The sequence below is a fragment of the Scomber japonicus genome, chromosome 10 (assembly GCF_027409825.1).
Source record: "Scomber japonicus isolate fScoJap1 chromosome 10, fScoJap1.pri, whole genome shotgun sequence".
NCBI classification, from domain to species: Eukaryota; Metazoa; Chordata; class Actinopteri; order Scombriformes; family Scombridae; genus Scomber; species Scomber japonicus.
In genome coordinates, this window is record NC_070587.1 from 9,024,935 (window position 1) to 9,052,792 (window position 27,858).

The window sequence follows — 27,858 nt, forward strand, 5'->3', positions numbered from 1 at the left end:
GTTCTTTGCTCACATTGGCAGTGACTTGAAAAGGGAGAAGTCCAAAAAGGCTGATGGGTACACAAAGTAGATGTGACCATAGAAATAAGGATGAAAGGAAACCACAAGGCCCAAATGGCATGAGAGGAGAAACACAATGTAGAAGTAATCAGCAAGAGGTAAAAAAGAAGGCAGAGACGAGAGAGTTAGCAGGCGAGATGGGTCACAGTGTTCCATCAGATTGTGCTTTTACAGGCCCATAGACGCCAAGGCAACCTGACTTTCCCATTTGAAGGGCTGCGGGGTGCAGATAGTCAGAGCGAGGTGATGATGTGCATGGTGTGTAAATAGATGGGCCTGGAGTCTATTTATAAATCCATCTGGAGTGGCCCTTAGCAGGGGTTAGCACAGGACCTACTGGCATACACACACATCCACACTGCACATTAGCAGCTTGCTACCAGCAGGGATCCTCTCCAATTTGAAAGAGTGATATTTTGCATGTTGCAATATATAAAGTTAAAGCTAAAAGTTAAATTTCTGTCATGCATTGTATTTAGTGCTTGCAGTAGAAGTTAGCCGAGCTGGGAAGCAAAGTTTTTGGTCTATTTTAAACTTATAATACAGCCAAATCCTTTGCCTCTGCAGCAGACAACTGGTATCATTGAAACATGATTCAGTAGTGGCCATTAGCGCTACTGAAGCATACTTTTGAGGGCACTGTTAATGGAATGCAGGTAATTTTTCAACCAGTAATCGTCCTTTGTGACAGATGTAGGCCAAAAGTCCCCAGAAACAGAATGGAGGTCAGCCTGCCATGCATGTTTATTTCATGTGTGTTATTTCTGTCATCACATCAGTCAATCATATGTCCACGTACAGTAAACCAACAAAAAAGTTCATTTTAGCTTCAAAATTATGTATACAGAAATGAGAATGAATATCACATCTTTCCAACTACAGGTTGTATGTCTGTCATCAGGATCGCCCAAACCTGGAATATCATGCTGGAGTCACTATCAGGTTGTATTGTTCAGTCCAATTTTAGATGTGCTTCTTCTGTTCAACAACACCTGTTGCTTGACTATGTCAAAGATGATGGACATAGGTGCACTTCTTCAGGTTTATTATAAACACCTCATAAGTTGTTGATAGCATTTGTCAAGTATTTTATTCTTTACATACCATCAACAACTACTTATGTTGCAAAAAAAATGGTTACAAATGTTTCTAAGTCTTGACTGTCATCAAAACGCAATAAAACATACCAAAGGTTAGGTAAGTATTTCAGTGGAAGCCTAGCATTCATAATAAATAATGTGTTTGTCTATCGTTGGGTATTGCAGTGTGCTCCATACTCTTTAACCTCCTTTCAAAAGGTCTTTAATCAAACAGTCTTTCAGTGGAGTCCTTCTGTGTTAACCTCTACATACTGTTCAGATCACATTTGACTATTTTTACATTTGAGAGCAATAAAAACACAAACATTTAAATATTTCAAATTAAACACAATCTTGCAAACTCCTGTTTTAGGTAACATATAAGGGTGTAAAATAGTGTGAAACCCAAAGAATACACATTCTCTGCTCTCTGAAAGTATCATTAAGGATTGTTCACCCATTTAGTAGTAACTACAACTACATAAAAATACACACACACACACACACACACACACACACACTAAGTCCAACTATTGCACAAAAGGAACCTAAACCTTTTCACATTTGTGCTGGACAGTTTTTCCATGTGAATAAAAGAAAGAAGTTGATGCCTTCCAGTACTTAACCACTTAACGCACGCTGTTCCGTCCACGGAACGGGACGGATGTTAGGAGGTAGCCACAAGTTCTTCTGAATGTTTTAAACACCAACCCTTAAACATATATATTCATGCCGTACATCGTTGGAAAGCTTAGATTGTCCTGATTCGTTCAAGACCACTCACGACTTATATGGTTGCTCACAGCCGTAATAGTATTAGCGATTAGCTCGGCTAGCCCCTGAGCTAAGTAAGAAAAGCTATAATGCTACATACCTTCAAAGTCTTCCCTTTATCCACAACGATCATCTTATGACTCAGCACTTTCTGTACAGCTGGCCAAATATCCATTCTTGTGAAATATGAAATCCGTTTCCATAAAACCGAAATACTTTCCTCAATATGTCCATGTATTTAGTCCAACACGTAACGTAATAACACAAATAACAAACCACATATGGTCCGTTTACGTCATTTCCTGACCTGCACGTCCATCTCAGAGTACACGTGACTAGATGTTTACGACCGTGAGCCTCTTCTGCTTCTGACGACACCACACACAAGCCAATCGGTGTTTAGGATTAGGCAGTACATGTCTCCAAAGCCAATGAGGACATGTGACCGACAATAATAATAATAATAATAATAATATGGTGTCAGCTTTCATTAGAGACCAAGATTTTGATTGTAGGCAAAGGGGATGTGAAGTTATAGGTGTTTGACTGCGGTTATACAGCTTTGGTAACCAAGTGTCCATTTGGAGTCTCCAAAAAGGACCTGAGGAAAACGCATGGACATACCTGTTGAAAAATAACTCTGAAAAATTCATCTTCTGGTCTTTTGACTCCAAATTTGGACTGCATGAAGCCAAGACATGTGGCTGTGGCCTCATTGTGTCTATATCCTGCTGAGAGGTCCCTGAATGTCTGTACACATGTCATTGTAAAGGCAAACCAAAGGCGAGTAAACAACCCCATCATTGTAACCTCTGCCACTCTTTGTCAGTAAGTCACAGAATCACACAGACACTTTTATGAGAATCCTGAGAGTGTTTCCTTTCCAATGATACCAGACACATCTCTGAGTCTCAAACTATGTGGGATCTGTGCTGCTCACAACTTGGACATGTCGTTTAGGCTAACAGCATAAAAAACAGGGGCGTGTGTTAAGTGGTTAAGATACTATGCCCTTTAATAAAGTTGTTTGAATGTGTAAAGGAAGAATTAAATAGACTGCTGACTTCAACTTTTCCCGACTTTGTCAGGAAAGTAAACCAACTGCAAGAAGCTCCGCAAAAATCTGAAGGGACTGAGTAAGATGTGACGTTTTTGCACGCTCCCAAGTGTCTTGCATCTCTCCCTCTAATGTCAACAAATATCCAGCAAAATGACACAACACAATAAAATGGTACTTTCAGACTGCAAACACCCTGCAGATATTTGGTCCCCAGCTAATGAGACAGCTGACCACCACCATCAACCACAACAGATTTCACAACAACAAACAGCTGCCATGACCAGTCGCCTACTCTCAACCACACACAACGAAAACTTTATTTTCTCAACAAAAGAGCAGAAAACAAGCTCCAAAGCAAAAGCAGAACATAACTTAACTCCAAAAATGATAATAGGCACACATTTCACAATACAATTTCGTTGTTCCCCAGCCACAGCTTACTGGGCCTACTGGTGTTTAGTAAACATGGTTTGTAAAATAAAATTTGGCAGTTTGCAGGTCAGGTCGAGTTCGGGTGGTTGATTGACACATATTTTCGCAGGTTGCTCCTACCAGTCAGCATCCACAGCTCAACAGGAGCCTCTATATGTGTGTTTGTATGTGAGCATACAGCAGTGTAGGGAGGAGGACATCACCTGCAATAGTTTCACACTTTGAGCATGCACCAGTATACAAGTTTAGAGTCCACATGTGTTGCTTTTGTGAAGGAATTTCTGATTTCTAGTCTTTAATTCAAGCAAACATTTAGAATAATCAATAAACATAGGTTTACTCTTAGCCAAGTTTATTGTGTAACCAGATATTTTTACATAATTTCACTATACTGTATATAATATTCATTATATACAGTATAGTGAAAGATAAGGAATACCCACTTCAGGATTCATTAAGGTGGCAAGTGAGGCACCTGTGTATAAAGTAACAAAGCATTGTGATGTAGCAGTCGGGATGCCCTTGATATGAGGCTGACTTCTTATCCCAACTGCCAAAGGCTCTAATGCTACATTTAATAACAAAGAGGACAGGCAATTTCCCTGTCTCACACCCTGATATAGCCTCACTGGTTCTGATTAAATATAATTTGTTATGACAGAGGATTTAGTAATGCAAAACAAATATTCTGATCCAGAAAAATTCTTCACAAATCTAAACCTCCTCAAGGTTTCAATTAAATAATGAAAATAATTCTATTCTAGTCATCCAGTGTCAGAACAGCTGCTTGGATATCGTCAACCAAGTCAGAATACAACACATTTAGCAGGTGACTCACAGTGAAAAAGGAATGTCTGCTAGGGATAAACCCATCTTGATCTGCTATATGTTTACTTAATCACTGTTAAAATGTCATGAAAGAAGAACTCAGCTCCTAATTCATCCGGTCTGGAGCTTTTACGTGTGGGAAATGCCTGAATTGCTTATAGTATCTCAGTGACATAAAACATGAGTCCTCTCATTTAGATATGGCAGAGTTAAGGAAGTAAAGGACTGAAAGTAATCTGTCTCAGTTGCTGTAGAATTTGTTCAAAAATGATGATTTTTTTTTTTGATGTGACCATGCTGTGGTTAATGTCTGGTTAGGTTTAAGCACAAAAACCACTTGGTTAGAGGTTCTGGAAAGATCATTGTTTGCGTTGAAATGTTCATATGAAGAGTGGTTAATACTTCATCAAAGTTAGGTAACCCTGACTCGCACAGTCTTCTGCAGCTCCACTTTTTGTCATTTTGCCATCTAACTACATATCCAACCATTTACCCAGCCCACCTGCTCCTAATAAATAATTTACTTTTTATAGACATCATCTGAACTGCGTCACTTCCCTGGGTTATAATTACTACAGCTGCTAGATGGTGTTTGTCACTTAAACATAAGTCATTTTTGGAAACTGAATATTGGACATAATTTTTCTTGGGGAGACATACATTGGGGTGATTTTGTGTTTTCAGAGGTCAATCTCCAAATTTAATGTAATTATGAAGACTTTATTTATTTAGACAATTTCAATTACAGGCATTGTAATGCAGCTTCAGCTTTCAAACATCAAACTTTTCTATATCTGAACTCTTCTTATTAAGACACACATATGGGAATTTATACAATGGAAGTGTTAACTTTGGTAAGAATATTTACAAAAATATTAAAATTACAGCACCTTGCACTGTATACATTAATATCTATAAGCATACATAAAAATATATTGCAGCAATGTTTTTCATAATGTCATTCATTGTAAAACTATCAAAACAACAACATGAATACGAACAATCTCATACAGACAAAGTTTATCTCTCCCCCCTTCCTTCCCTCACCAGCTCTCCTTCTACCCCGCTTCCCTCTCTTATTTTTCTGGCCTCCTTCTCTGCCTCCTCTGCTTTCCTCTTCTCCTCTCTCTCTGTCTCCATCAGCCACGGACCTCCCAGGTAGCTCAGGAGCTCCTCTGGGCTTCCACGCAACTTGGGCTGCGGGTGGAGCAGCTCTCGGAAAAGAGACATCACAAGTGGGCTGAGGCCCTCAAACTGAGAAGGCGGAGGATTGTTCCTGTGGTTTTCCTTCATGATAGTGTAACAGTCATTTTCCTCCTCAGGTCTCCACTCACTTCCACTGATCTTCTCCTCCTTTTCTGTCTCCCGGTCAAACCACTCCTTGTATCTTACGTAGCCACGGTCATCATGGGTGCTCTCCTCCCAGGGGAAGCAGCCAGTTAGTAGGCAATAGACGAGTACACCAAGAGCCCAGCTGTCAATACAAGGCTCCACTGATATCCAAATGTCCTCCATCTCCTCCTCAATCCCTTCGCACTCCTTCCTCTGCCTCTCTTTCTCAGCCTCCTTGACAGGCTCCACCTCAGGAGTACAGAAGGGCGAGTCATACCAGACAGCACGAACAGTAGTGCCGATGGCCCGGGCGAGACCAAAGTCACCCAGCTTGACCCAGCGACAGGAACTGTCACACAGGAATATATTCTCAGGTTTGATGTCACGGTGGACAAAGCCCAGCGAGTGGAGGTGCATCACAGCACTGGTCAGTTGGGACATTACCCTCTGGACACACTCTTCATCCACCCCGTCCTACAACATAGACAGAAAACATAACTCTTAATTAGTTATCATTTCAGATTATATGAGAGGTGTAATTTTGGTGGATTCTGGCTAGAACAACAAATCATTGGTGCAAAGACAAATAAAATCTGCATCACCACAATTGTTAGTGACGTTCTTGGAAACCCCTGCTTTACATCACATGCTTCCCTCTTCGATCAGTAAGCAGGGTGTCCTTGTTCTTATCAGTGCTCTTTAATGTTAGTGGCAGTGACAAAATACAGAGGAGGGCGTACTGGAACCTTTTATGAGGCAAGCTTTTGCTGACGTAAATGAGAATGAAGTAGGATAGAGTCAGCTGTTGAAATTCCCTTTGCGAAAGCAACAGTACAGACATGCAGTACGATCTAATGGACAGTTGTATCGGATTCAAATCTCTCTGTCTCTGTCCGTCTCTCTAAAATTACACTTGTATAGCTTAATTCTTATTTGTTTCTTATTTTTTCAGGGAAAAAGTGCTAAAAGTGACTAAAGATTTAATCATGTTCTTATGCAACAAAAGCACCTAAATGTCAATAAAGTAAACACTTTCATGCCTCATGCAGCATGCCTCAGTTGCTTGCAGATATTGTAGGTAAAACAAATGACAGACATTGTCAGTAAATGTTTTGAGGATATGTTCAGATCAACATTTTGCAAGTTGCAAGATACATTGATTAACAATGTTTCCTCATTAATTATTTCCTTGTTTCTTTCAAAAGGTATATACTGTTGCATATGAGTAGGATATAAATTTAATTTCTGGGACAAAAAGTATGTGATATTGCAATTAATATTGCACTTAATGTTGATCTCTAAATAACAAAACACATGCAAGCTTTTGTTCTGCTGAAACTAGAGGACACATTAAAATGGTCATGTCACACATTCACCCAAACTGACCTCAGACACAATTACGTTGTAAAGGTCACCATAGAGACCGGCTTGTTGGGCAAAGACATAGTAGGATGGCGTGGAAAAGAAGATGCCAAGTGCCCGAGTCAGAGAAGGATGGGTGCAATAAGAAAGGGAGAGATTGTATTCACGCAGGAAAGAGGTGAGGGAGGTAGACTGACGAGGGAAGAACTTCAAAGCCATTGGGGTTCCTGCAAGAAATTGAGAACATGTTGAATTTAGAATATTTAGTTCGCTGTAGCTTTAGCTGTAGCTAAATTGCATTAAAAAACTGTCATTGTGGATGGAATGAGTGTATTATGCATCACTCACACTGTGAACAAATATAACTTCCCCTTTGGGGCGACTGTATTACACATCTACACCACAGTTGTAGCAACTCTATCCGAGAGAATGTACCAAAGCACTTCATTAGAGCCATAGACGTGCAAAAGGTTAAGTGAACACTATCAAAAGACAGATCTGTTCTCACCTAACTGCAGAACTGACTAACACAGCAAGTGTACTTTCTTCAGTAGTGAGAAACCTGAGAGTGAAACCTGAGAGATAAATGTGCTGCCGTGGAGATGTACCCTTTAACTGATTTCACATCAGTTAAAGGGTCAGTAGAAGTTCATTAAAACTACAAGTTTAGGACATTTGAATTTAAATTGAGATGTAACCAGCTCAAACTGCCATGACCTTTAACCCTAAGACTTGCACCAACCTCTCTTTCTGTGTACAGCCAACATGACCTTTCCATAGGATCCCTCTCCCAGGAGTTTTACCACCTGAAAGTGGTCGGAAACCTTCAGACTCGACATGGACTGCGCCGACAGGTAACATAGCTCGTCAAGTTCCTGACCCGCTGCAGCCTTTAGGAAACACATACATACACAAATCAACATTAAGTGTCATTGCATGATGCCACCAGTCAAATGATGATTAGTCAACAGAAAGGAGATCCACTACTTGACTGACATGTGTTGATGTTAATGATAGATAACTTCAGAGAATGAAGTTTAAATCAGAGGCCGTGCATTCTGGCGTGTTACCTGAACCTGCTACAAGATTCATTGTCTAACAAAAGCCCAGAAACTTTCCTGCTGTGGGGATTTGGTAAAAACATTCTCGTGAGTTACAAGGGGATTTCATTGTGTTATGAAAAGTGGAAAAACATTTTTGCTTGCTTGTGCCTATTAAGAGTTGAAGAAACTGGGCAATCCCAGCATGCATCAATACAACGTCTTATCAGAGTGATCAGAACACATGCCGCTGTCATTCAGCTTCCATCGTCATTCTCTGTTTCATGAAGTTACATCCATGATGATTTCCTTTGAAGTAGATCCCCCACCACATGACCTTGCAAATTAGGAAGTGTGTGTACGACTACGACACACAGCTTAGTGCAAAAGGTAAACGTATTTTTACTTTTGACCTTCCTCACGTACACTTGCGTAACAGAGCTTAGAGTGCAATTGATTTTGATTGAATTATCCCTGTTTCCTGCACAACATTACAGTTTTGGTGGATACTGGTTAGTGTACAAACATTTTACCTAATTATGGTAACTGATATTTTCAAATCACTAATAAATCTCACTAATAAATCTCACTAATAAATCTAAATAAGAGATGGAATGGTGTCATTTTACAATCCAGTTTTATTTAAGAGATTATCTGAAAGCCAAAGAGGTTAAGCAGTTAAGAAATTGGATGGATCTTGATCTTGGATCTTGGATCTGAGTTATGAGTTATGAGTTGACAAACAAATGAATGTGGTGTGCAGCCAAAAATCCAACTGCACGTTTCATGTGCACAGAGCGTGCTACTTGGCACAGATATTTATAAGAGAACTCTATTTTAAACAAAGTAGTTCACCACCTGTTTCGATATCAATAGTTTACGAATTGACGTAGCGATATCAGTGTACTAACAGCTTCCAATTTGTACATCCAAGAGGACAACATTTTACACTGCCAAAATTCACAGCCTGATAAAACACTGCATTTGAGACAATTTCCAAATGCAGTGAAAGTCAGATTGGTGACATTGTATTGTGTCAACTTATATTAAAGGATAATCACATTGATATGAAGGTATATTGATAAAAGGTAGCCGAGAAAAAATGTGTCTATGTTCATTAATTTATGCCAGTTCAGCGTTTAGAACTGAAAGCAAATGCAGTGATGAACTCCTCACTTCAAACCTCAGTCAGGTATCGCGTACAGAGCAGTTAACACATCTTATAGTTATCATATTATGACATTTTTCAGCTGCTCCTCATTCCACTCATTGGACATATGATGCAATAAATCTTCACAGATGCATCTAAAACATTTGCAGCGAGTGCATCCTGATATTTTACATCCTTGTGAGTGGAGGTGTTTATTAATTAACCCCCTAAGTTGATGGCCCTTGGCAGAGCAGTAAGAGATCTGAGATACAAAAAGTCTCAGTTAAACGATTTAACCGAGGACTCTTCATGAGCTAACATCATTAACAACTTTGAAGTCCAGTGAGAGCTCCACATAACAAGCTGAAAATCCTCTCAATGACATTGTCCGTCAGACCTTTGTAGCCTCGGAGGAACTTTGTAATAAAGAGCTATCAGTCTGTTTGTGCCGTGCCTCCATGTCATCTCACTATATAGCTGTAGCTGCAAACACGCACCTGACCATCTGGAGTGTGTGTGTGTGTGTATGTGTGTTGCAGTTTGCCCTTTCTGTGTTTTTCCACAGTATAACAATTTTATGAAAAGTACGAAACCCAGCAGGCTGTCATTGAAGTGCACATGTAAAGTATTTGGATTTATATGAAGTTCCAATACTTACTGTCATTTTCTGTTCAGTTGATTGATCTCTGTTCACTTCGTGTCGACTCTCTTCAGCATCTAAAGAAGAAGACCTCCTAACAAGCAGCTCTCGTTGCAACTGGCTACTGTTGAATGCTGGAGATCTACTGCGGTTTATCCTCGGGTATACTAATAATTAAACTGGAACTGACACTGATATTTTTGCCTTTGCTCTTTGCTTCCATGCAGTAGCACAGGAGTTTTATAGTGGAGGCTCAAGGATGTTAACTGGAGAACTGGATGTTGACTGTGTGCTACTCCCCAGGAGGCACACACATTGCACTGCTCTGTGTCTCTTTTCCTACTCTTGTGCCAACTCTCTCTCTCTCTGCCTCTTGCCTGTTATGCTGGCAAATACGCGTGAACCAGATACAAGGTATTTCAAACCTCTCTCTCTCTCTGCCCCCATGTGCACGTCTCTCTCTCTCTCCCACTTCACAATGTCCCACCGTTTTCACGCTGTCATTCAGCCTGACCACATTAACCTGTCGCTCTCCTTCCTCCCCTCTCCTCAGCTGTCACTCAGTTTCCACTGAAATACGCCCCCCTCTTTCCATCTCTCTCTCTCTCTCTCTCTCTCTCTCACCCTCCCAGTCAGTCTGAGTCAGTGAATTCCCCCTACAGTGTAGGATTCCTCATCTAATCAACAGCTATGCTGGAATGATCGGAATAGGCCAACAAGCTGTATCTCTGATCCCTGCATCTTACTGGGATTACTGGGTACAGTCAAGCGTGCTCCTTGTGGACCCTTCCATTGACCAGTATCATTTTCCTCTCTTCCTGTATTGCCCGTGTATCTCTGCAGGAGGAACAATTTATGAATTGCACTAGACTTATTTCACCTCAACTTAGATTTCTTGGCTCTATAGTGAAGAACATCTTCTTCTTATCTTATTGCCAACAAACACATTTTTCCACTCTCATCTCAATCTTGTCATAAAATTCATCTCACTTTATAGCTTTCCAGTCACATGTTACTTTCTATCATCACGGACTGACATGTATAACAGCTGAAACCTTTCGAAACAGCTTCATTCTGTACTTTGCTGTCATCATTGCAGGTCAGGCCTACTCTCCATCTCCCCCGACACCTCCTCCCCTTTCTGTCAACTCAGATAGATTTCCCTTGGTACTACATGCTATAGGACTATTATTGCAACTGGCTTGATGTTGTGTTATGTAACACAAACACCGGCTGCTATCACAACGGCTGATCCCTGCTCAGGTTACTACAACTGCTGTGTTGCGACCAGTCATGACCAACATATACTTCCATGTTTGAACTTGCACCATAGGGTCCTTTCGCCCTCTGCTGTGACAACCTCCACAACTCGACCATCAAAACATAACTTTCATCACTTTCGCTAAAAGGGTTCTTCTTTCATTCATAAATACAGAACATACACATACATACTTGCAAATGCAGGCACAATGCTCACAGACATATCCTACTGGTCTGCAGAGACACATATGCAAAACAGCAGATGTCCAGGACATGTTTGCTGACAGTTACTGGAAAGTTACATAATGAATTTCTTTGCTATTTGGTTACACTCTTGTATTTTGAGTGCTTTTGACTACCAAAAAGGGAAATTGCTTACACAAGACATGGTCCTCCCTTCCAGCTCTAGCCTCTCAGAGATTTATACAAATCTGGTGTAAAACAAACATTATATATGGTCATGAAAGCAGACAGCAGGATGTTTTTCAGCTCTTTCAGCTCTTAAAAAAAGAAACATGACAAAACATTTCATATTATTTGTTGGATTAACTAAATTGGATCAGTGCTATCGTCGTACACACATCCCCTAATGTTTCAGTTCCAATACATGTTGTGAGAATGGTGCAATGAATAAAATAACACAGTTTAAAGATAAGATTAAGCACTTCACCACTAAAACACATTGAAAATCCACCTGTCCACCTCAGTCTCCAGACGGTCAAGGCTTCTCCCCAGCACTGAGCTAGCCTTCTTGACCAGTTTGTCACCTGGTGTCCCTCTCAGTGATGTTGCCACCCCAGCAGACAAGAACAACACACTTGCCACCACAGACCAGTAGAACATGAGCACCATCTCCCCACAGACATCAAAAGACCTGAGCTTCCACAGGAAGAAGAGCCTGCTCTGGCCCTTCTGGTAAAGTGCATCTGTGTTAGCGGACCAGTCTAACTTATTGTCCAGGTGCACACCAAAGTACTTATAGGTCTGCACCACCTTGATATCCTGACCCTGAATGTTGACTGGCAGCAGAGGTGGCCGAGACCTGCGAAAGTCAATGACCATCTCCTTTGTCTTGGTGGTGTTCAGGAGTAGGCCGTTCCTCTCACTCCAGTTGTTGAAGGCTCCCACAAGGACCATGTACTCCGCATCCTGTCCTTTCTTCACACATGCTACAATCGCAGTGTCATCAGAGTACTTTTGAAATGTGGACTCTGTGTTGTAATGAAAGTCCGAAGTGTAAAGGGTGAACAGGTACGGAGTCACACAATCCCTTGCGTTTGCCCTAGTGCTACTCTCCAACATGCCGCAGACACAGTCCCCCACCTGACAAATTGTGGTCTTCCTGTCAGGTAGTCCAAAATCCAGGAAGTGAAGGAGGGATCCACACCCATCTTCCTGAGCTTCTCTCTGAGTAACATAGGCTGGTGGTGGTGATGGTGTGAATTGGTAGCAATGACATGTCCTCTCATTTAATATTTATTATATTTTATCTAATTTTATAACATTCACCTGAATTAAAGGCTCAAGGTAATTCTGTGATGTGCAGCATAAAGGTCTTGTACCAAAGGGTACACTCATGAATGAAGGAAAATTGAGACACAAGAAGCATGATGTGGTGAGTGGTGTTTCAGTTTCAAGATGATGCAGAATATTTGGACCAGACATGAGTGCTGAATTAACCCTTTGTAGGGAACTCGTTGAAATACTTGGCAATTCAAAATTTCAACCCTAGAGAGTTATTGAGGGGATATAACATGAATTGTTAGCTTTTGTGACTTTTTTCAAAATTGTTCATTTTTTATGTTGCAAATTAAGGTCAATGAAGTTAATATATGGCTCCTCGCTGGTCTAGGGTAATACATTTTCCAAAAAGTGGATATATAAAAATCCACATGGTTCCACAACCTCACAGAGATGCATGGGGAGGCTATTTTGGATGTTTACGGAAGTTACCAAATATAGTTATTCACCCGATAAAGTGTTAAGACTGTCTCAAGATCATGTAGTCGTTAAGTATTTAGTACCTTCTTAATGCTCTTCAAATATGTAAATCATATATTTAACTTGATAAAAACTACTTGAAAAAATAACAAAATATTACTATGAGTTGATATCAGACTGGATGGATTTTTTAGTTTAGAGTGACCTTGATACTAACCACTTTGAGCTTGTTTGATTGTGAGAAGGACTTCAGCTGTTTGTGCAACTGTTGCTCCTCAGGTCTAATGTAGTACTAAACGTTGAAACAGAGTCATGGTGTTGTAACGGTGGCAAGCGTGAAAGAAATATAGTATCTCTGTGACATAACAGTGGAACAACACCTGTCAAAATAGCTTTTAAGCTTGTTATAATCACCTGCATTTTTTGTTCATCTTTATGAGATTAATGTTTCCACGGCAGCGCAGCAGAGGTGTATTGTTTGTTAGCGTCATGCTGCAATGTTTTCTTCGGTTTTCTTGAGCCCACTCCTCCCTGAAGAGAAGGCAAAGATGAAAGGATTAAGAGATGAAGGATAAAAGGGGCGCTTGTAACACACATGCATGCCAGCTGCTACAGTGTGGTTCTGATCTAAAGGGCTTATGTGTATTATTTATGGCTCCACAGAAAGGCAACTTTGAATGAAGCTGTGGTTTGAAACCAGAGTTAGTCCAATGTTGCCCCTCTGTGGACAGTGTGTGCTATTGCATTAATGAAGACCTCTAGATATTCTTGCTTTGATAATCAATTCATCATTTGGAGTCATTTTTAATTGAAAAAATGTCAAAATTCTCTGTTTCCAGCCTCTCTAATGTGAAAATGTTCTTATAGTAAATTAAATATGTTTGGTTGTGGACTGTTGGTCTGAACAAATATTTGAGACATTTGAGGACTTCACCTTACACACAAACACACAATGCAAACACACAAATACAAACTACTTTAAAATCAGTAATCCCACTAGGGGCAATGTGTTTGGGGCAGCTCATGTGTGATTGTGTGCAATAGTAAAAGAAACGTACGTTTTGAGTTTGGTTTTAAAATAAACCACTGACAAATAAGCTTGATGGGCATTTTAAGAAATATATATATTCATATATGTTTATATACATGTTTTTTTGTATTTCCCTGGTTGTATTGCCTTTAATATCAGCGCCTTTTTAAAAATATTCTGCACTCATTTCGTTTAAATGTGAATTGTATAGTGTATAATCTGAATGACAAATAAAATATATCTTAAATCTTAATCTTAATCTTATTACAACTAGTTTGAAACCAGTCATGTTCCAATATTCAATCTACATACGTGTGCTATGGAAACTTGAAGCCTCCAGTGCACAAATAATAGCCTGCTGAGAATGGACAGTGAACCCTGTACCCTTACGGGCATCCTGTGTCCAGCAGATCAACTTCTGAAATTAAATATAGGAGATAGGGAGATGCAATTTTTAAGATTTCAACAATATAATTTAACTTTTTTTGTGAAAACACCATATCAGACACACATTATTAATCAGAATATTTTATGTACACCTTTAAACATACCTGGATGAGATCTTTCATATTACGTTGTTTTGTATATATTTTTATTTATTATTTCTTGATTTTCGTTGATAAAAAGTTGAATGAATTATTCACTAGTCTGCTGTCCCAGGAAAACAAAGCTGCGGGGGTGCGGTCTTTCCTGTAGCCGAGAGCGGAAGCGGAAATTCGGCCATCTCCTTGTACATTCAGGCTACAACAGGGTCAGTACACACTTGATTTGTATATTTATTGTACTGTGTTGTCAACATTTTTTTGACATTTTGGCTTGTGATTTAAACGCGTACATTCCGCATTGTCCTGAAGCAGGACGTGTCCTCGCTGAGGCTCGTAAAGTCTGACAGTCCTGCTGCCAGTTGCGAACTAGCCTCAGCTAGCTGCTAGCTAGCTAGCTAATCTCTCCTAGCAGCAGCAGCAGCAAGTGATTTATTTTACCTCTCAGACTGACTGCTAACATTAACCTCCGCCTGTATATGATTTACTGATGAGATGAGGACACCACCGTTTGTTGAAAGATAATTTGTCCTCTCTTCCGTACCCAGCTAGAGCCTCTTAATACGCCTGTTTATACTTCACCCAGACTTCACCCAAACCCTGATGTGGCTAATCTGAGCTAACACACACACACACACACACATACATACACACACACACACACGACAGCAGCCGCTTTTAGTTTGGATCAATCAACTTTATTTAACTGTTCGTCGACCTGCTTTCTGTGACTCAGACGTGGTGGTGTCTACTGTGGATGACTCTGTTTGAAAGAGGTGAGGGTATCTATTAACTCTGAGTCTAGACATTGAACAGACCCAGCGTTGGTTTGGCTGGTCGTTGGTTAGTTAGATAAGTCAGCAGGTGTGTCTGGGGAGGCTGCAGTGGTCTGTCTGAGGAACGATTATTAACATTATCTGTCCTCAGTGGGTGTTCTTCATGGGGATGTGTCACGTCAACTGTGTACAAGTGATAGGAGGACTCAGCTATGGTTTAATGTAAACTCTTTAGCTTATTGATAAACTCTATTGAAAGATCCCCTCCAGACTCTATTTTAAGATGTGTATAAAATACTCTGATTGGAGTAATGATGTGTGTGTGTGATGTTGTTTTTCCACACAAAAAAAGTTCAGTTATCTCCTTTAATACCTTGAAATTGTATCTACTCCTTCTTTACCATTAATAAATCAATAATCCATAAATATTTAAATATGTTTAACGTCTGAAGTTTAACTGCTGGACACAAGACGTAGCCTACTCCACTGTAAAGTTAATTCTCAGTGTTTGTTTACTGGAGGCTTCAAGTTTCCACATCGCATTTGAAGTGTATGTTTAGTATTGGACCACAATTAGCAACAACCTAGTTGTGATGTCACAAATCGTGCTGGCAGGCACACCTCGTAAAATTGAATTTTCAGCCAGCTCAGAGAAACTTTCCACTTTCAACAGATGAATATAAAAATAGCCTCCTCCTGTCAATGTCTGCACATACATCATTCTGCACAGAGAAGCTCAAATATTCAACTGTGGGAACAAGAAGAAAAATACATTTTTGTATGGAGGTGGACTTTAACATTTATAGCCATCCATTGAGAGGCATAACTTTTATTACCTGTGTGTTAGACTGCAATTAAGATCCATTGTTTTCATTATCAGTTAATCTGCTGAAGCTCAAACATCCACCTGAAGTCAAAAGTAAAACTTTGTTTTGAGTGGAGGGACATATCAGCTACATATCATCGCTAGGGCTTGATTTATTGGTACTTGGTCACTTGGCAACAGTCATTAACGTGTCTTTAGCTGTTTGTTTAACTGATCCAAGTAAGGCATCTTTCCGTCTTTAGATAAGATAAAACAGGTTCACAGTTTTTCAAGTGTGTTTGTCAGGTGTCCGAAATAAACACTGAAAGTAGTTTTCTTCACTGTAATCATTCCTCCTGTTCATACTGGCTACTAAAAGATCCTCTTCAAATGCACTTCAGAAAAAGATAAAGATGAAAAAATTGAACAAATACTTTCTTTTCCATGCAGAATTATAAAGTTGGTAAATTAATTTAAATTTTTTCCAGTCAAGGTGTCAGGGATTGTGGAGCATAATGGAGACAGTGAGAAGCCACAGATACCAAAGGCATTTACTCATGTCTCTTATCAAAGATTAGTTGCCATGTCTGAACTTTGTAACTGAGCTTCAAGAGTCTCTGAACGGATTGTTGCAACGGTGGCCTCACGGTCACTTATGCAACACGGTCTCATACTTGTCTGACCTGGAATTTTAAACATGTATACCATGCTATACATCTGTGTCAGGCTGAATTTAAACACGTTAAAAGGTAAATAGGGCAGTGTGTTTTGAATAACTTTATTCATTTGAATTGTTAAACTGTTTATTTAAGGTTTGGCTTTGGCTAATCTAATTTTTTGTGTTTATCATATGATTCAGAGGTCAGTCTGTGCTCTCTCTTGTCACTGTTGTCTGAATGTATGTACTGTGTGTATGTAGAAGAAGTACTGCTGGAGGTGGAGAATGTGATGGCCACGCAGCGGGTGTGGAGAATTCATCATCGTCCACAGTGAAGAGTTTGTGACTTCCTCTCTTAAGAAATAGCAGTGGAGGGAGTGGTGAAGCACAGCATTTGGAGATGATCTTTAATATCCTCTGTTGAACTTTCTCCAACTTCTCTTTTACTCCGGTGCATCCAAAGAGGAGACCATGTCAAAACTCGGAGCAGTGATCTAATTAGTGTTTAGTCTCGTTAGGAGGCAGACGAATAACTGGATAATGATCGGTGTAAATGTGGAGAGCTGTTAAATATACTGACTGCAGAATTAGGTCTGTAGATGACTTGTTACTCCTGACATCAGTTTCAAAAAGTTGTCGTTCTTTTGCGACACGGACCAAAGTCGCATCTATGCGATGAGAAGAAGTGAGATTGTGCCTGTTTAAGGACACATCCAGTCAGCAACAATGTGTCGCTCTGCTGTGTAAGCAACCAGGCACAAACTATGCTCAGCAGGTACCGAGGGATTCTATACTGTGCCATGAAATCATTCTCCGCATGCCATTACGCCAGCAGCAGCCGAGAGGTTTATGTCAAATTCAGACTTTGCCGCCACAGTGCCAAAGCAGAATTAATCATTTGTTGCAGACGGTTTAGGTTTTTTTTTTTTCCTGTTTGTCAATCATTCAGTTTGGCAGATAATATTCTCTCATAGTTGACTGTGATGTTAATAGTTGAAAGAAGTACATCCTGATTATTTTTTCCCCCTCTGCTTCAAGGTTTTACAGCTGTACACACTGCGATGCTCTTCCACATTATGCTTTATTGAGTTCACATTTGCATATTTGTGGCCCATACTCCATACGTCCTATACTCTTATGACCTCACACAAAAAGAGACGTCATCTTTCATCACATTGTTGCTGATACATCGATGCTGTTTTTTCATAAACTCTCGATCCACCTGAACACCACAGGTACAGGATGATCATTTATAAGTGTGACTTCAAGGATTTTATTACCTGAAATTAAAAGAATGGTAATTTTTTTTATGGATGTGCGGCAGGGTGCACATAAGAATGGCTTTAAAAATTCAGTTTCTGTTATTTGGAGCTACTATTACAAAGTGTTACAGTTAATAATGATACAGTTAATATAGCGTGGACCATTTTAAAATATAGACATACTTATTGAAAGGCCCACAAGTCGGAGAAGGTAAAAATCTGGACTTCAGGTTTCTTATTCCCGAGATGCCTGGCACAGTCCAGCTCAGCTAATGTAATACCCACTGCTACAATTTAGATTGGTCAAATTAAATTATTTTCTGAGTCTATTAAAGTATGATGAGCAATGCAAGAGGCTTTTAATTTCTCCCTGTGGCCTGTATTAGTTCAGTAATAGTCTTGTTGACCACCTGTTAATGCTTTTAAGTGCTTTATTTTCTATTGTGACTGAATGAACATGTTCTGAGTTGAAGAGCCTCGCCTTTGATAAATAAGATAAAGCGTATAACAAATACGTTCTATCTGACTTTCTGTATGTATCTGTAGCTGACTGTGGATCAGCTACAAATCATGTGATTTTTCTTGCTGAATATCTGCTTTGTCCTTTATTATGGTCACTTTGTTAGTTAGTTCCTTGTTCTTGTACGTTTGCTGAGATTTAGCTGTAACTAAATGACTATATGTTTATTTTTAATGTTTGCTCCATAGTTTTTCGTCTCCCTGCGCCTGTGGTTTCTGGACCCAATGTTGCCACGGGAAGAAAAAGACAAACTGAGACACAGCACGCCGTGAATGAGTGGCGCACAAGATAGAAAAGCCAACGGACACCAGGAGGAGAGACCCTTATTCTGCATCATTCTTGTGTAACAGGTGTGCACAACGCCGTCTTTCTCCCTGTGCGGATATCAGTGATCACATGATTTTAAATGATCTGCTATAGCCACCGTCTTTCACACTGATTGTTCTATTCAAGGTCCCTCAATCTTTTACACTTGCTCTTCCACTTGCGTACATCCACTCCAGTCTTCTCTTGTTCTTGTGCTCTTCTTTTCACTCTTTATCCTTCTTGTCCTTTTTTTTCTTTTATTATCTTTCACTAAGTTTTATTAATTTGTACTTGCTAGAAATGTCAATGTTGTTTGCCCGGTAACTGTTTGTGTTGTGTTATCTGTGTTTTACAACCCGTCTTCTCCATCTGCTGTTCAGATTGCAACAGAACTCGAAGGCCCGCCGGTTGCCATGTCGACCTCATCGCTACGGCGACAAGTAAAGAACATCGTCCACAACTATTCAGAGGCTGAAATCAAGGTTGGTGTGTCTCTCTGCTCATCTGGCTTTTCTTTTTTTCTCCTCTCACTTTTACACCCACATCCCTCATATGTCCGTGAGTTTAAGTGCAGCCCATTTGTCTCTGCAGCACAGATGACATTATGTCACTGCTGATAATCTAATATTTCTTTGATGCAACCTCCTCACTCGTTCCTCTCATTATACACAATATGAGTTAATCTAATCACATTATCCATTCATTATTTTGCCTCCCTCCTGCTCGTGTGCTGGTGGAGTTTGCATTGTTACTCAGAACAGTGTGGACCTTTTTTTAAAAATTGCAACAAGGTAATGGATCAAAATTATTCTCATCACGGACAGTATGTGTAGTGGTTAATTAACGCTTGTCCCTTGCAATGTTGTTTTTCAGGTTAGAGAGGCGACGTCCAATGACCCATGGGGCCCCAGCAGCTCTCTGATGTCAGAGATAGCTGATCTGACATACAATGTTGTAGCCTTCTCAGAAATCATGAGCATGGTGTGGAAGCGCCTCAATGACCATGGCAAGAACTGGAGACACGTGTACAAGGTCTGTTGTGGCAGTTTATCACAATCAATATTATTATGATATAATAAACACAGTGTATTGTTAACAACAAATTCAACATTGTAATTTTGTGACTACGTAACTGTTTGTATTAGGGTGTGAGTGGTTATGGGAACTACTGAAGAATAATTCTACTTGTTTATTGCTTTAATATGAGCACTTTGACTACCTCAGTGTGTCCAGAGCATTTCCTCAGTTGGTGATTGGTTTTTGTTTTATATTTTCACCAGGCTATGACTCTTATGGAGTACCTGATCAAGACAGGTTCAGAACGTGTTGCCCAGCAGTGCCGAGAGAACATATACGCAGTCCAGACCCTCAAGGATTTCCAGTACATAGACAGGGACGGAAAGGACCAGGTACACAAACACATCCATGCCCACAAAACTGTATCGACACAAAAGTTAAAGTGATTAGTGATAAAGTCCACCTCTGTGGAATGCAGGCACGCATTGTCAAACAAGCCTCTTGTGGTTCATTCAAGGACACTTTACAAAGAGTTTCTGACCTCTTGTGCAAACTTACAAAGCCAGTCATAAAAGTGTTTTATGGGATGGTGACAAATGAAACCATGGTAGTTTACAAGCTGATAAACGAACTAGAAATTAATTTGATGTCCATTTATGTAATATTCAACAATAAAAGCATGCTACTTTTTTTCTAGCATGTCATTGTGTGTCTGTACTTGTATTTTTCCAGGGGGTGAATGTGAGAGAGAAAGCCAAACAGCTAGTGACACTGCTGAAAGATGAAGAAAGACTAAGAGAGGAGAGGATACACGCCCTCAAAACCAAAGAGAAGATGGCACAGACCTCCAGTGGTGAGACGGCTGCTTTAATCAGTGTTCACACTGATGTAGTTTTGAAAAACGACTTGGCTCACAATAGCACGGAGCTCTGATTAGTTAATAACCTGAGACTGACTCTCATCTGTGCATATTTGTTTCTGTCCCAGCCTCCTCAGCTCCCTCGGCACCCAGTCTGGGGGGCAGCCTGTCATTGGGCTCTCACTCTGGAGGGGCAGACCCTGAGCAGGCCTGGCCGCAGAGCTCTGGAGAGGAGGACCTGCAGCTCCAGCTGGCTTTGGCCATGAGTAAAGAAGAAGCAGAGCAGGTAACACAAAGCAGCAATTGGAGGGAGGCTAAAGCAATTATATGACTACTAACTGCAGAAGTGTAACTATACCCAGCTTTGCAGTTTAAACTTGTTGCAGCACCTTTGCACACAGAGGGATCTTACTGATATTATTCAATACATACACAGCTTTGCTCTCACTATGTAACGCCTGACCTCCCTCAGACAAGCGCGGACCCCCTGGAGGATGCTGAGCTCCGCTATGCAATCACACTCAGCAAAGAGATGATCCAAAAGGTCAGGGGCAGAGAGTGTGTGCAGCTGACTGGCCACCTGGTCATCAACTATCTGTCTTTCTGTCAATTGGAATTTCTCAAACGCACATCAAATATTGATCAATCAAAAAGATGAATTTATGTTCATATTTGTCATGTGTCATTTTCATCAAGAAACAAATTTGCATCACACTGCAGTAATACTGAGATAATTTTTTTTTTTGCTGCACAGTAGTACATTCTTTAGTGCACTAAAATAAAATGTAGATGCTTTTCAAATCTTTGTCAAGATATATTTCAAATGCACAAAAGTGAGCACCTAAGAAATGTATTAACTATGACTAAATTGTTAAATTTGCATGGCATTGGCAAATATTAATCATAATTGAAGTAATTTATCACTGAGTGGTTTGTAAGCATTGATTTCTCTTTCTTCTTTGTTAGCCTCTCTGACAGCATGCATTCAACTGTAGTCTCTATTTAAAATGTGCTAATTTCCTTATTGTACATGTTACACCATCTCCTGTTGTTACTTCTTTATACTGTGATCACTAAGTGTAAAACTTAATAACTGAGAGACTGGTTGGAGTCCTGGACCCACTTTGCAGCTTGACTGGTTTGGTTTATAAACTAATCCAGGGTCTTTCAGGCATAATGTTCCCTCATGAATTAGTCAGTTTTGTACTTTTTTATAGTCAGTCCTCTTCACAGTGAGGTATGATAAAAGGTCACAATAGGTACGGATGTGCTCAGATGATCTGTATCAGTGCTGATCAATGCGTTTCTTAAAGGTTCGCAGGTGATAGACCATTTACTTCCTTTTTTACTTACTCCAAGTAGACTAGATTAAGCTCTATTGCACTTGCACAGCATTATGAGGAAGTAAACCACAAACAGATAAATACCAGGTGTTTCCATGTAGTATTCATAGTGACATCTGTCAGCAATCAACCAACCACAGCCTCTAAAATGCTGCTGTTGGTTGAAACTGAATCTAAATCTCAGTATTGTGTTTCTGTTGGGATTCACATCCTATCCATGTCTACAACATCCAACAACAATAGTCTACAGTTCCTCCTTTTATTTAAAGTAGCCTTGTGACAGCAGTTATGAATTAGCTTATTTTCTCTGAGAAAGTTCACTAAAATATACAAGCACTCTTTCTGCAGGGGCACTGTGGAAATAAGCCAGAATTGCAAACTCTCATAAGTAGTGGAGGGACTTGTTGATTTGCCTTAATTAACTTGTGACCGAACATGATTTAAAGATCAGGTTTTCAGTCACGAAACACCACTGAGTCAGCCTTTAGTCGTGGAGTTGTAAAGTGATCCTGAGTCTGTCCCTTTGATGAGCTTCCCAAGGTTGTGTGTCTCAGGTTGCTGATATCACAGTGTGTGTGATTGGCAGGAGGAGCGACTGCGCAGGGGCGATGACCTGAGACTGCAGATGGCCATCGAGGAGAGCAAGAGGGAGAAGGCGAAGCCAGAGGAGGTGTGTGTAAAATCTGTCTTTATATATCGCTCACTGTCTCCGTTCTTTTAATCCTATGTGCACTTCAGAATTGTGTTAGCAGGTATTTAAGTGTCTTTCATAAAATCAGCCACAAATGTGAGACCTAATCAATAAAAAGTTTAAATTAGTAGTGGTAATAAATTAATAAGGACAGAATGTTCAGTAGAATAAACCAGATGCTGCATTTTTGGGGGTAGGAGCGCACAGTTCATACAAATTACCGATCTGGCCATTTTGGGAGACAATTCACTTTTCAGATCAGAGTTTCAATATTTGTTGCATTACCATTCCTCTTTATGTAAAAACCTGTACAAATTGTGTGTCCAAAATAATCAACTATCATTTAATTTAAATGTGTCTATCGGCCAGACGAGTCAAATACCAATTTGATGTAGCTCATCAGTTGTTTAGGGCAGAGTTTAGAGTGTAGGATACACTGATCATGTTCATGAATAATGTAGGAAGTTTTCTTTTAATTCACATTTGATAGCTTCACATGTCATTTACATTTTATGCTGTGAGATTATTGTAGTATTACTAGCTTAGGTCCTGAAGTGTCTGCTGTCACAGTGTCTCTGTGGTGGAAGGGACTGTAAACACCTGTGCACATACTGCAGGATATCACAGAGATAGAGATATATATATATATATATATATATATATATATATATACACACACACACATTGCTTTGATGTTTGTTAATCTGTATTTCCTCCTTTTTAGTTTTGTGCATTTCCTCTTTTAACATAGTCTAACTTTAGCATATGATGTGATTATGCCGCGTGTTGTAATCTATGATATATTGTCTCATTCAGGGCGCTCTGATGGAGCTGAGTGCTGTGGACCCCTGGGGGGCCCCTGCTGCTGCTGCTGGTACTGCCCCTGCCACTGTTGGCTCTGCGGGACCCTCCCCTCCCCCCACAGTTCCTGCTCCTGCCCCTGCCCCAGGCCCTTGGGGCACACCTTCCGCAGACCCATGGGGAGTAGCGTCACCCACATCCCCAACAAGCTCTGACCCCTGGGGTGGAGGAGCCCCACCCACAATAGCCCCTCCTCCAGACCCCTGGGGAGAGACGTCTAACAAAGTTAACAACGTCGACCCCTGGGGAAGCTCAGGTAAGCAGCTACAACTCTGCCCACGTGTTGCCTCTCAGGTTGGTGGGAGTGTCCTCGTGACAGAGTATCAAAAGAGAAGCGTGTGCTGCTCTGTGGATAAAAGAGGATCTGAAGACCTCTCGACCTTTACTCCTCCTCTTCACCGTTCCATTTCCTGTCTACATAGCCCTGTTACATCTTCTGTCATGTCACCATGCTGTCATATCTTTTCATTCACTCTCATGCTTTCTGTTTGTAATGAGGAAAGCAAGCATGCTAAATCCATTCTCCTTCTGTGTCTAAATCAGGGATTTTTATCCTCTTGTTTCTACTCAGGACTGACTGTGGCTGTGTCTCAACCAGAGCTCTCTCTTCTATTGTCCTTTTGTGCCTTTCTAATGTGTAAGGTAGCATCTTGTTATCTCTCCTTTACCTCCATTGAGCTTCAGATACTAAATAGGTGAAAGTAACATGACGGACAGCTACAGAAAATCTGGACTCACCTGTCCTCACTGGTCCAGTTAGTGGCATTGGAGAGGTCAAGGAGAGAAACACCTGTGTTGGAACCCAGCCCAGCTTCCTGCTCCCTCCTTATTGTGGACTGTACATGTAAGGTGTTGTGTTAACCCTCCCCTCCCCTTCGTCTCCTCCGCTCCCCTGTAGCTGTGACCCCCCCAAGTGCCGACCCCTGGGGCCCCCCAGTGCCTCCCAGTACTTCCTCCTCGGGGGGGCCAGTAGACCCCTGGGCAAGGGACGGGCCTGTCCCTGCCTCTGATCCTATCTCCTCCGACATCTGGAGTGGCACCGCCAAACACACTAACGGCACAGGTACATTCACACTTAAAACTACACGGACTCTCAAACACTGAGGTACTGGTGCACACTTTTTGTGGGGATTTTCATAGTTTACATGTACAGATTTTTCAACTGCATGCACACAGAACAGTTGTCTTGTCCTACATTTCATCCTCCCCAAGTGTTTGTGGTAATGCTGTTTCACATTGTGGTTTATTAATAAGCTTTTTTTATTCAGTGTCTGGGACTGACTTTCATTACTTCCTCTTAGGAGATCCTGAGCGACGAGGGTCCTCAGCAACAGGCTGTGACAGCACAGGCTCACCGGTACCCTTTGACCTCTCGTCTCTCGGTTCCTCACTTCCTGTTCGTAAGACTCCAGAGTCCTTCCTCGGCCCCAACGCAGCACTGGTGGATCTTGATTCTTTGGTGTCGTCTAAACCCAAACCCAAACAGCCTCCGCCTCCTTCCATCTCTTCTTCATCAGCACACAACCCCTTCCTCCAGAATACAGGTTAGTTACAGCAGTCATGTTAACGAGGTGTTAACTGAGAGAAGTCATATTTTTCTGATTGTCAACAAATTTCAACACTTTGTCCATGCCTTAATCCCTCACTGTTGTGACTACAAGGGTTCAAAATGTATTTCTTAGTCCTCCAGCTAAAAAAAAACAAACAATTTTTTTTGGCCTGTGAGCGAACCAAATCTACTGGCCACTTGCATATACCAGCATTTGGCTTATGGCTGATACTACTTTTGAGCCATGCACATCGATAAGACAACTGTTGCTCTGGTTGACATTTCCTCTTATTGTAAGGAATACAAGCACTGCTGGTTATTCTGAGTTTCATTTTATATACACCATAGTGTTAATACTGACTAAGGCACCAAATGTGTATCAAATAGCTGCTCAAATTTAGGAAATTGCTGAGTCTCTAAGTTTCACTTCACAAAACGGACTAACATATTGATGGTTTTGGTCTTTTAATGGGATTTGTTGACAATAAGAAAGAATAGAATAAGATACTAAGAATGTTACTCACTGAATAATAAATAACAATAGTAATAAATAGCAATATGTAAGTAAAAAACTTAAAATATTCTCACATGATTAATTTGTGTTGACTTTTGTCTTGTTATCTCTGTGACCCTCAGGCTCATCTCCTGCTCCTGGCATGGCAGTGACTCCAGGCAGCACCATTTCCAGTAGGGGGGTTTCTCCAACACCTGCCTCCTCCAATCCCTTCGGCGTGGCCCCGCCAATGACCTCCATCTCACCTCAGCCCTCATCACTTGGCCTGAGTGGCCTTCGCACCAGTCCTGTGCCTCCTAATCCCATGCTGGGCATGGTGCCACCAGGAATGGGCATGGGGCCAATGAGTGTGGGCATGGGGGCTCCAGGAATGGGCATGGGCATGATGCAGGCGAGCCCCATGGGCATGCCCTACAGCGGGCTCTCGCCTATGGCGCCCCCAGGCTCAACTCTGTTGGGTCCTGGAGGGGCTCCTCCTCAGCTGATTTTGGGTGGGTCCACTGGAACTGGAGGAGTGATGGGGGCAGGAGCACCAGTGGGAGGCGGAGGAACGACGGGAGCGAGTACCAATCCTTTTCTTCTTTGAGGACGTGTCACCACTACTTTGCTCACCTGTTTCCACCTTCTGTCAAACCTGCTGCCCCCTTCATTCATCCCCCTTCAACACAGTTTGTGTCCAAAAAGAAAAATGTCTACATCTCTATATTTAAAGAAAAAAAAAAATCAAAAATTATGTTTATCCTTTCCTTCGAAACCATTACATTTCATTTCAGAGTAATTTTTCCACATTTAGTTCCTTTCATTTCAATATGGGATATTTTTGGGTGGGAAATAGAGATCTATTTATTTTGTTTTAATCCTTTTTTGTTCTGTATTGTTCTTCATGTTGTGGTTTTTTTTCAGTCTGAGATGAAGGTAAGTCTGTGAGAGCAGGAGGCATTTTCAAAAGTGTCACTCTACTATATTCTAATATTACTGCACTGAGAGAGAGATGGAGGGAGAGGGGAAATAGCCACTAACAAACTGAGCAGAGAAACTGTTGCACCTGCCTCTTCCTCTGTCCTCGCTCTAGAATGAAGACAAACACTGAATCACTGAAATGAACCGAGTGCATGAAGGATGATTTTTAATGAACTCCAGACTGAGAGATGGACTGAAAAACCTGCATTAACATTTCAGGCGCAATGTGGTCAAATTGTTTCAACTATTTCACTTTTAATATAATTTAATGTTAAATGTAATTTATTTTTCTTTTCTTTTTTCAATATTTGGGAACAAATAAACAAGGAAATCAAACACGACGATGCCATTTAAATCAAATGCTTTTTTTTTTTTTTCTTCCTGATTTATTGTAGAAAACTGAAGAGAGCTCTGACATTGGGAAAAATGATGGGATGAATGTGTGTGTAGCATCGTGTGAACGAGATGATGAATGCTCATTTGTGAGTGTGCAAGTATGGAATCGTGCAAACGCCTGCTTCTGTGTATATGTATCAATCTGTCTCCATTTTTCCTGCGTTCGATCTTATTTCAGTGACTCAGAAAGGAAGTAATGACATCAAATATTTTTGTTTTGCAAAATTGTCACTTGTATTAATACTATGTAATGTTGGGATTTCAAATGAGGTAATATAAGGGTCACACATTTCTCTGCCAATCTTTTTTCACTTTCTTTGTGTTGATCAGAAGCATTAGATTTTTTCCAATCACACTTTTCATACGGGATCCCTGGTTTACAGGTGTCCCAGAGCACCACTGTTCCTTGTGTTTCATCCCTCTTTCCTGTGGGGAGGGAGCGCTACTGATGCTTCTTTAAAGAAAAAAAGACAATTATTTCAATGAATGAAAGAAGAAGAAAAAAACAGGGACTTGATGACATGCTCCATGCCGTTCTTTTAATTTAGTTTGATGAATTTATTGTTATTTTATATCAGCAAGAAAAATCTCTTTTATCGGGTAAGGTTGAACTTTGTGTGGTGTTGACTGTGAACATTCACATTTGAAAAGTAAAATGGAAAAAAATCAAAAGAAATTTATGAAATAAAATAAAAAACACAGGATGTGTGTTTGGCTTGTTTCATGCTGCCGATAAATGAAATCTTTACTGAGTATGATAATGTGATGAGAATAAATTTACATGTTTTATTTAGTTTGGTGAACGTAAATC

General features: G+C 40.6%; 3 protein-coding genes across 5 annotated transcripts in view; 1 reads left to right on the forward strand and 2 right to left on the reverse strand.

The window, feature by feature from the left end:
• Window positions 1-14,991, reverse strand: part of LOC128365889 (cytochrome c oxidase subunit 6B1) — an 85,522-nt gene extending 70,531 nt beyond the window's left edge. The window contains exon 1 of the mRNA XM_053326508.1: window positions 14,981-14,991. The gene's annotated coding sequence lies outside the window, so the exon portion shown is untranslated. The remainder of the gene's footprint in view (window positions 1-14,980) is intronic.
• sbk3 (SH3 domain binding kinase family, member 3) lies at window positions 5,254-14,997 on the reverse strand. The gene is made up of 5 exons (XM_053326465.1): window positions 14,972-14,997; window positions 13,373-13,489; window positions 7,670-7,817; window positions 6,952-7,154; window positions 5,254-6,039 (listed from the first exon to the last, which is right to left on the reverse strand). Exons 2-5 carry the CDS (start codon window positions 13,376-13,378, stop codon window positions 5,254-5,256), a joined length of 1,143 nt encoding a protein of 380 aa, XP_053182440.1. The 5' UTR covers window positions 13,379-13,489; window positions 14,972-14,997.
• A 3,742-nt stretch (window positions 14,998-18,739) lies between these two features.
• epn1a (epsin 1a) lies at window positions 18,740-27,634 on the forward strand. Of its 3 annotated transcripts, none has more exons than XM_053326420.1 (12): window positions 18,740-18,901; window positions 19,238-19,339; window positions 19,731-19,889; window positions 20,138-20,266; window positions 20,607-20,727; window positions 20,862-21,019; window positions 21,170-21,277; window positions 22,663-22,746; window positions 23,584-23,884; window positions 24,527-24,691; window positions 24,930-25,172; window positions 25,814-27,634. In XM_053326420.1, the coding sequence occupies exons 2-12, from the start codon at window positions 19,271-19,273 to the stop codon at window positions 26,275-26,277; spliced, it is 2,001 nt and encodes a 666-aa protein (XP_053182395.1). In that variant the 5' UTR covers window positions 18,740-18,901; window positions 19,238-19,270; the 3' UTR covers window positions 26,278-27,634. The 3 variants fall into 3 exon arrangements, with proteins under 3 accessions (XP_053182395.1, XP_053182397.1, XP_053182398.1); XM_053326422.1 differs by having other exon boundaries at window positions 21,206-21,277; XM_053326423.1 differs by lacking the exon at window positions 21,170-21,277.
• The last annotated feature ends 224 nt before the right edge of the window (window positions 27,635-27,858 follow it).

Excerpts from the sequence above, each read along its gene's own strand:
- sbk3 (XM_053326465.1), bottom strand. Across the intron at positions 7,155-7,669 it reads GGCTGTACACAGAAAGAGAG|GAACCCCAATGGCTTTGAAG; the intron begins GTTGGTGCAAGT and ends AATTTCTTGCAG. Across the intron at positions 6,040-6,951 it reads ACAACGTAATTGTGTCTGAG|GACGGGGTGGATGAAGAGTG; the intron begins GTCAGTTTGGGT and ends TCTATGTTGTAG.
- epn1a (XM_053326420.1), top strand. The coding sequence starts at position 19,271 with ATGTCGACCTCATCGCTACGGCGACAAGTAAAGAACATCGTCCACAAC. Across the intron at positions 23,885-24,526 it reads CGACCCCTGGGGAAGCTCAG|CTGTGACCCCCCCAAGTGCC; the intron begins GTAAGCAGCTAC and ends GCTCCCCTGTAG. Across the intron at positions 24,692-24,929 it reads CAAACACACTAACGGCACAG|GAGATCCTGAGCGACGAGGG; the intron begins GTACATTCACAC and ends ACTTCCTCTTAG.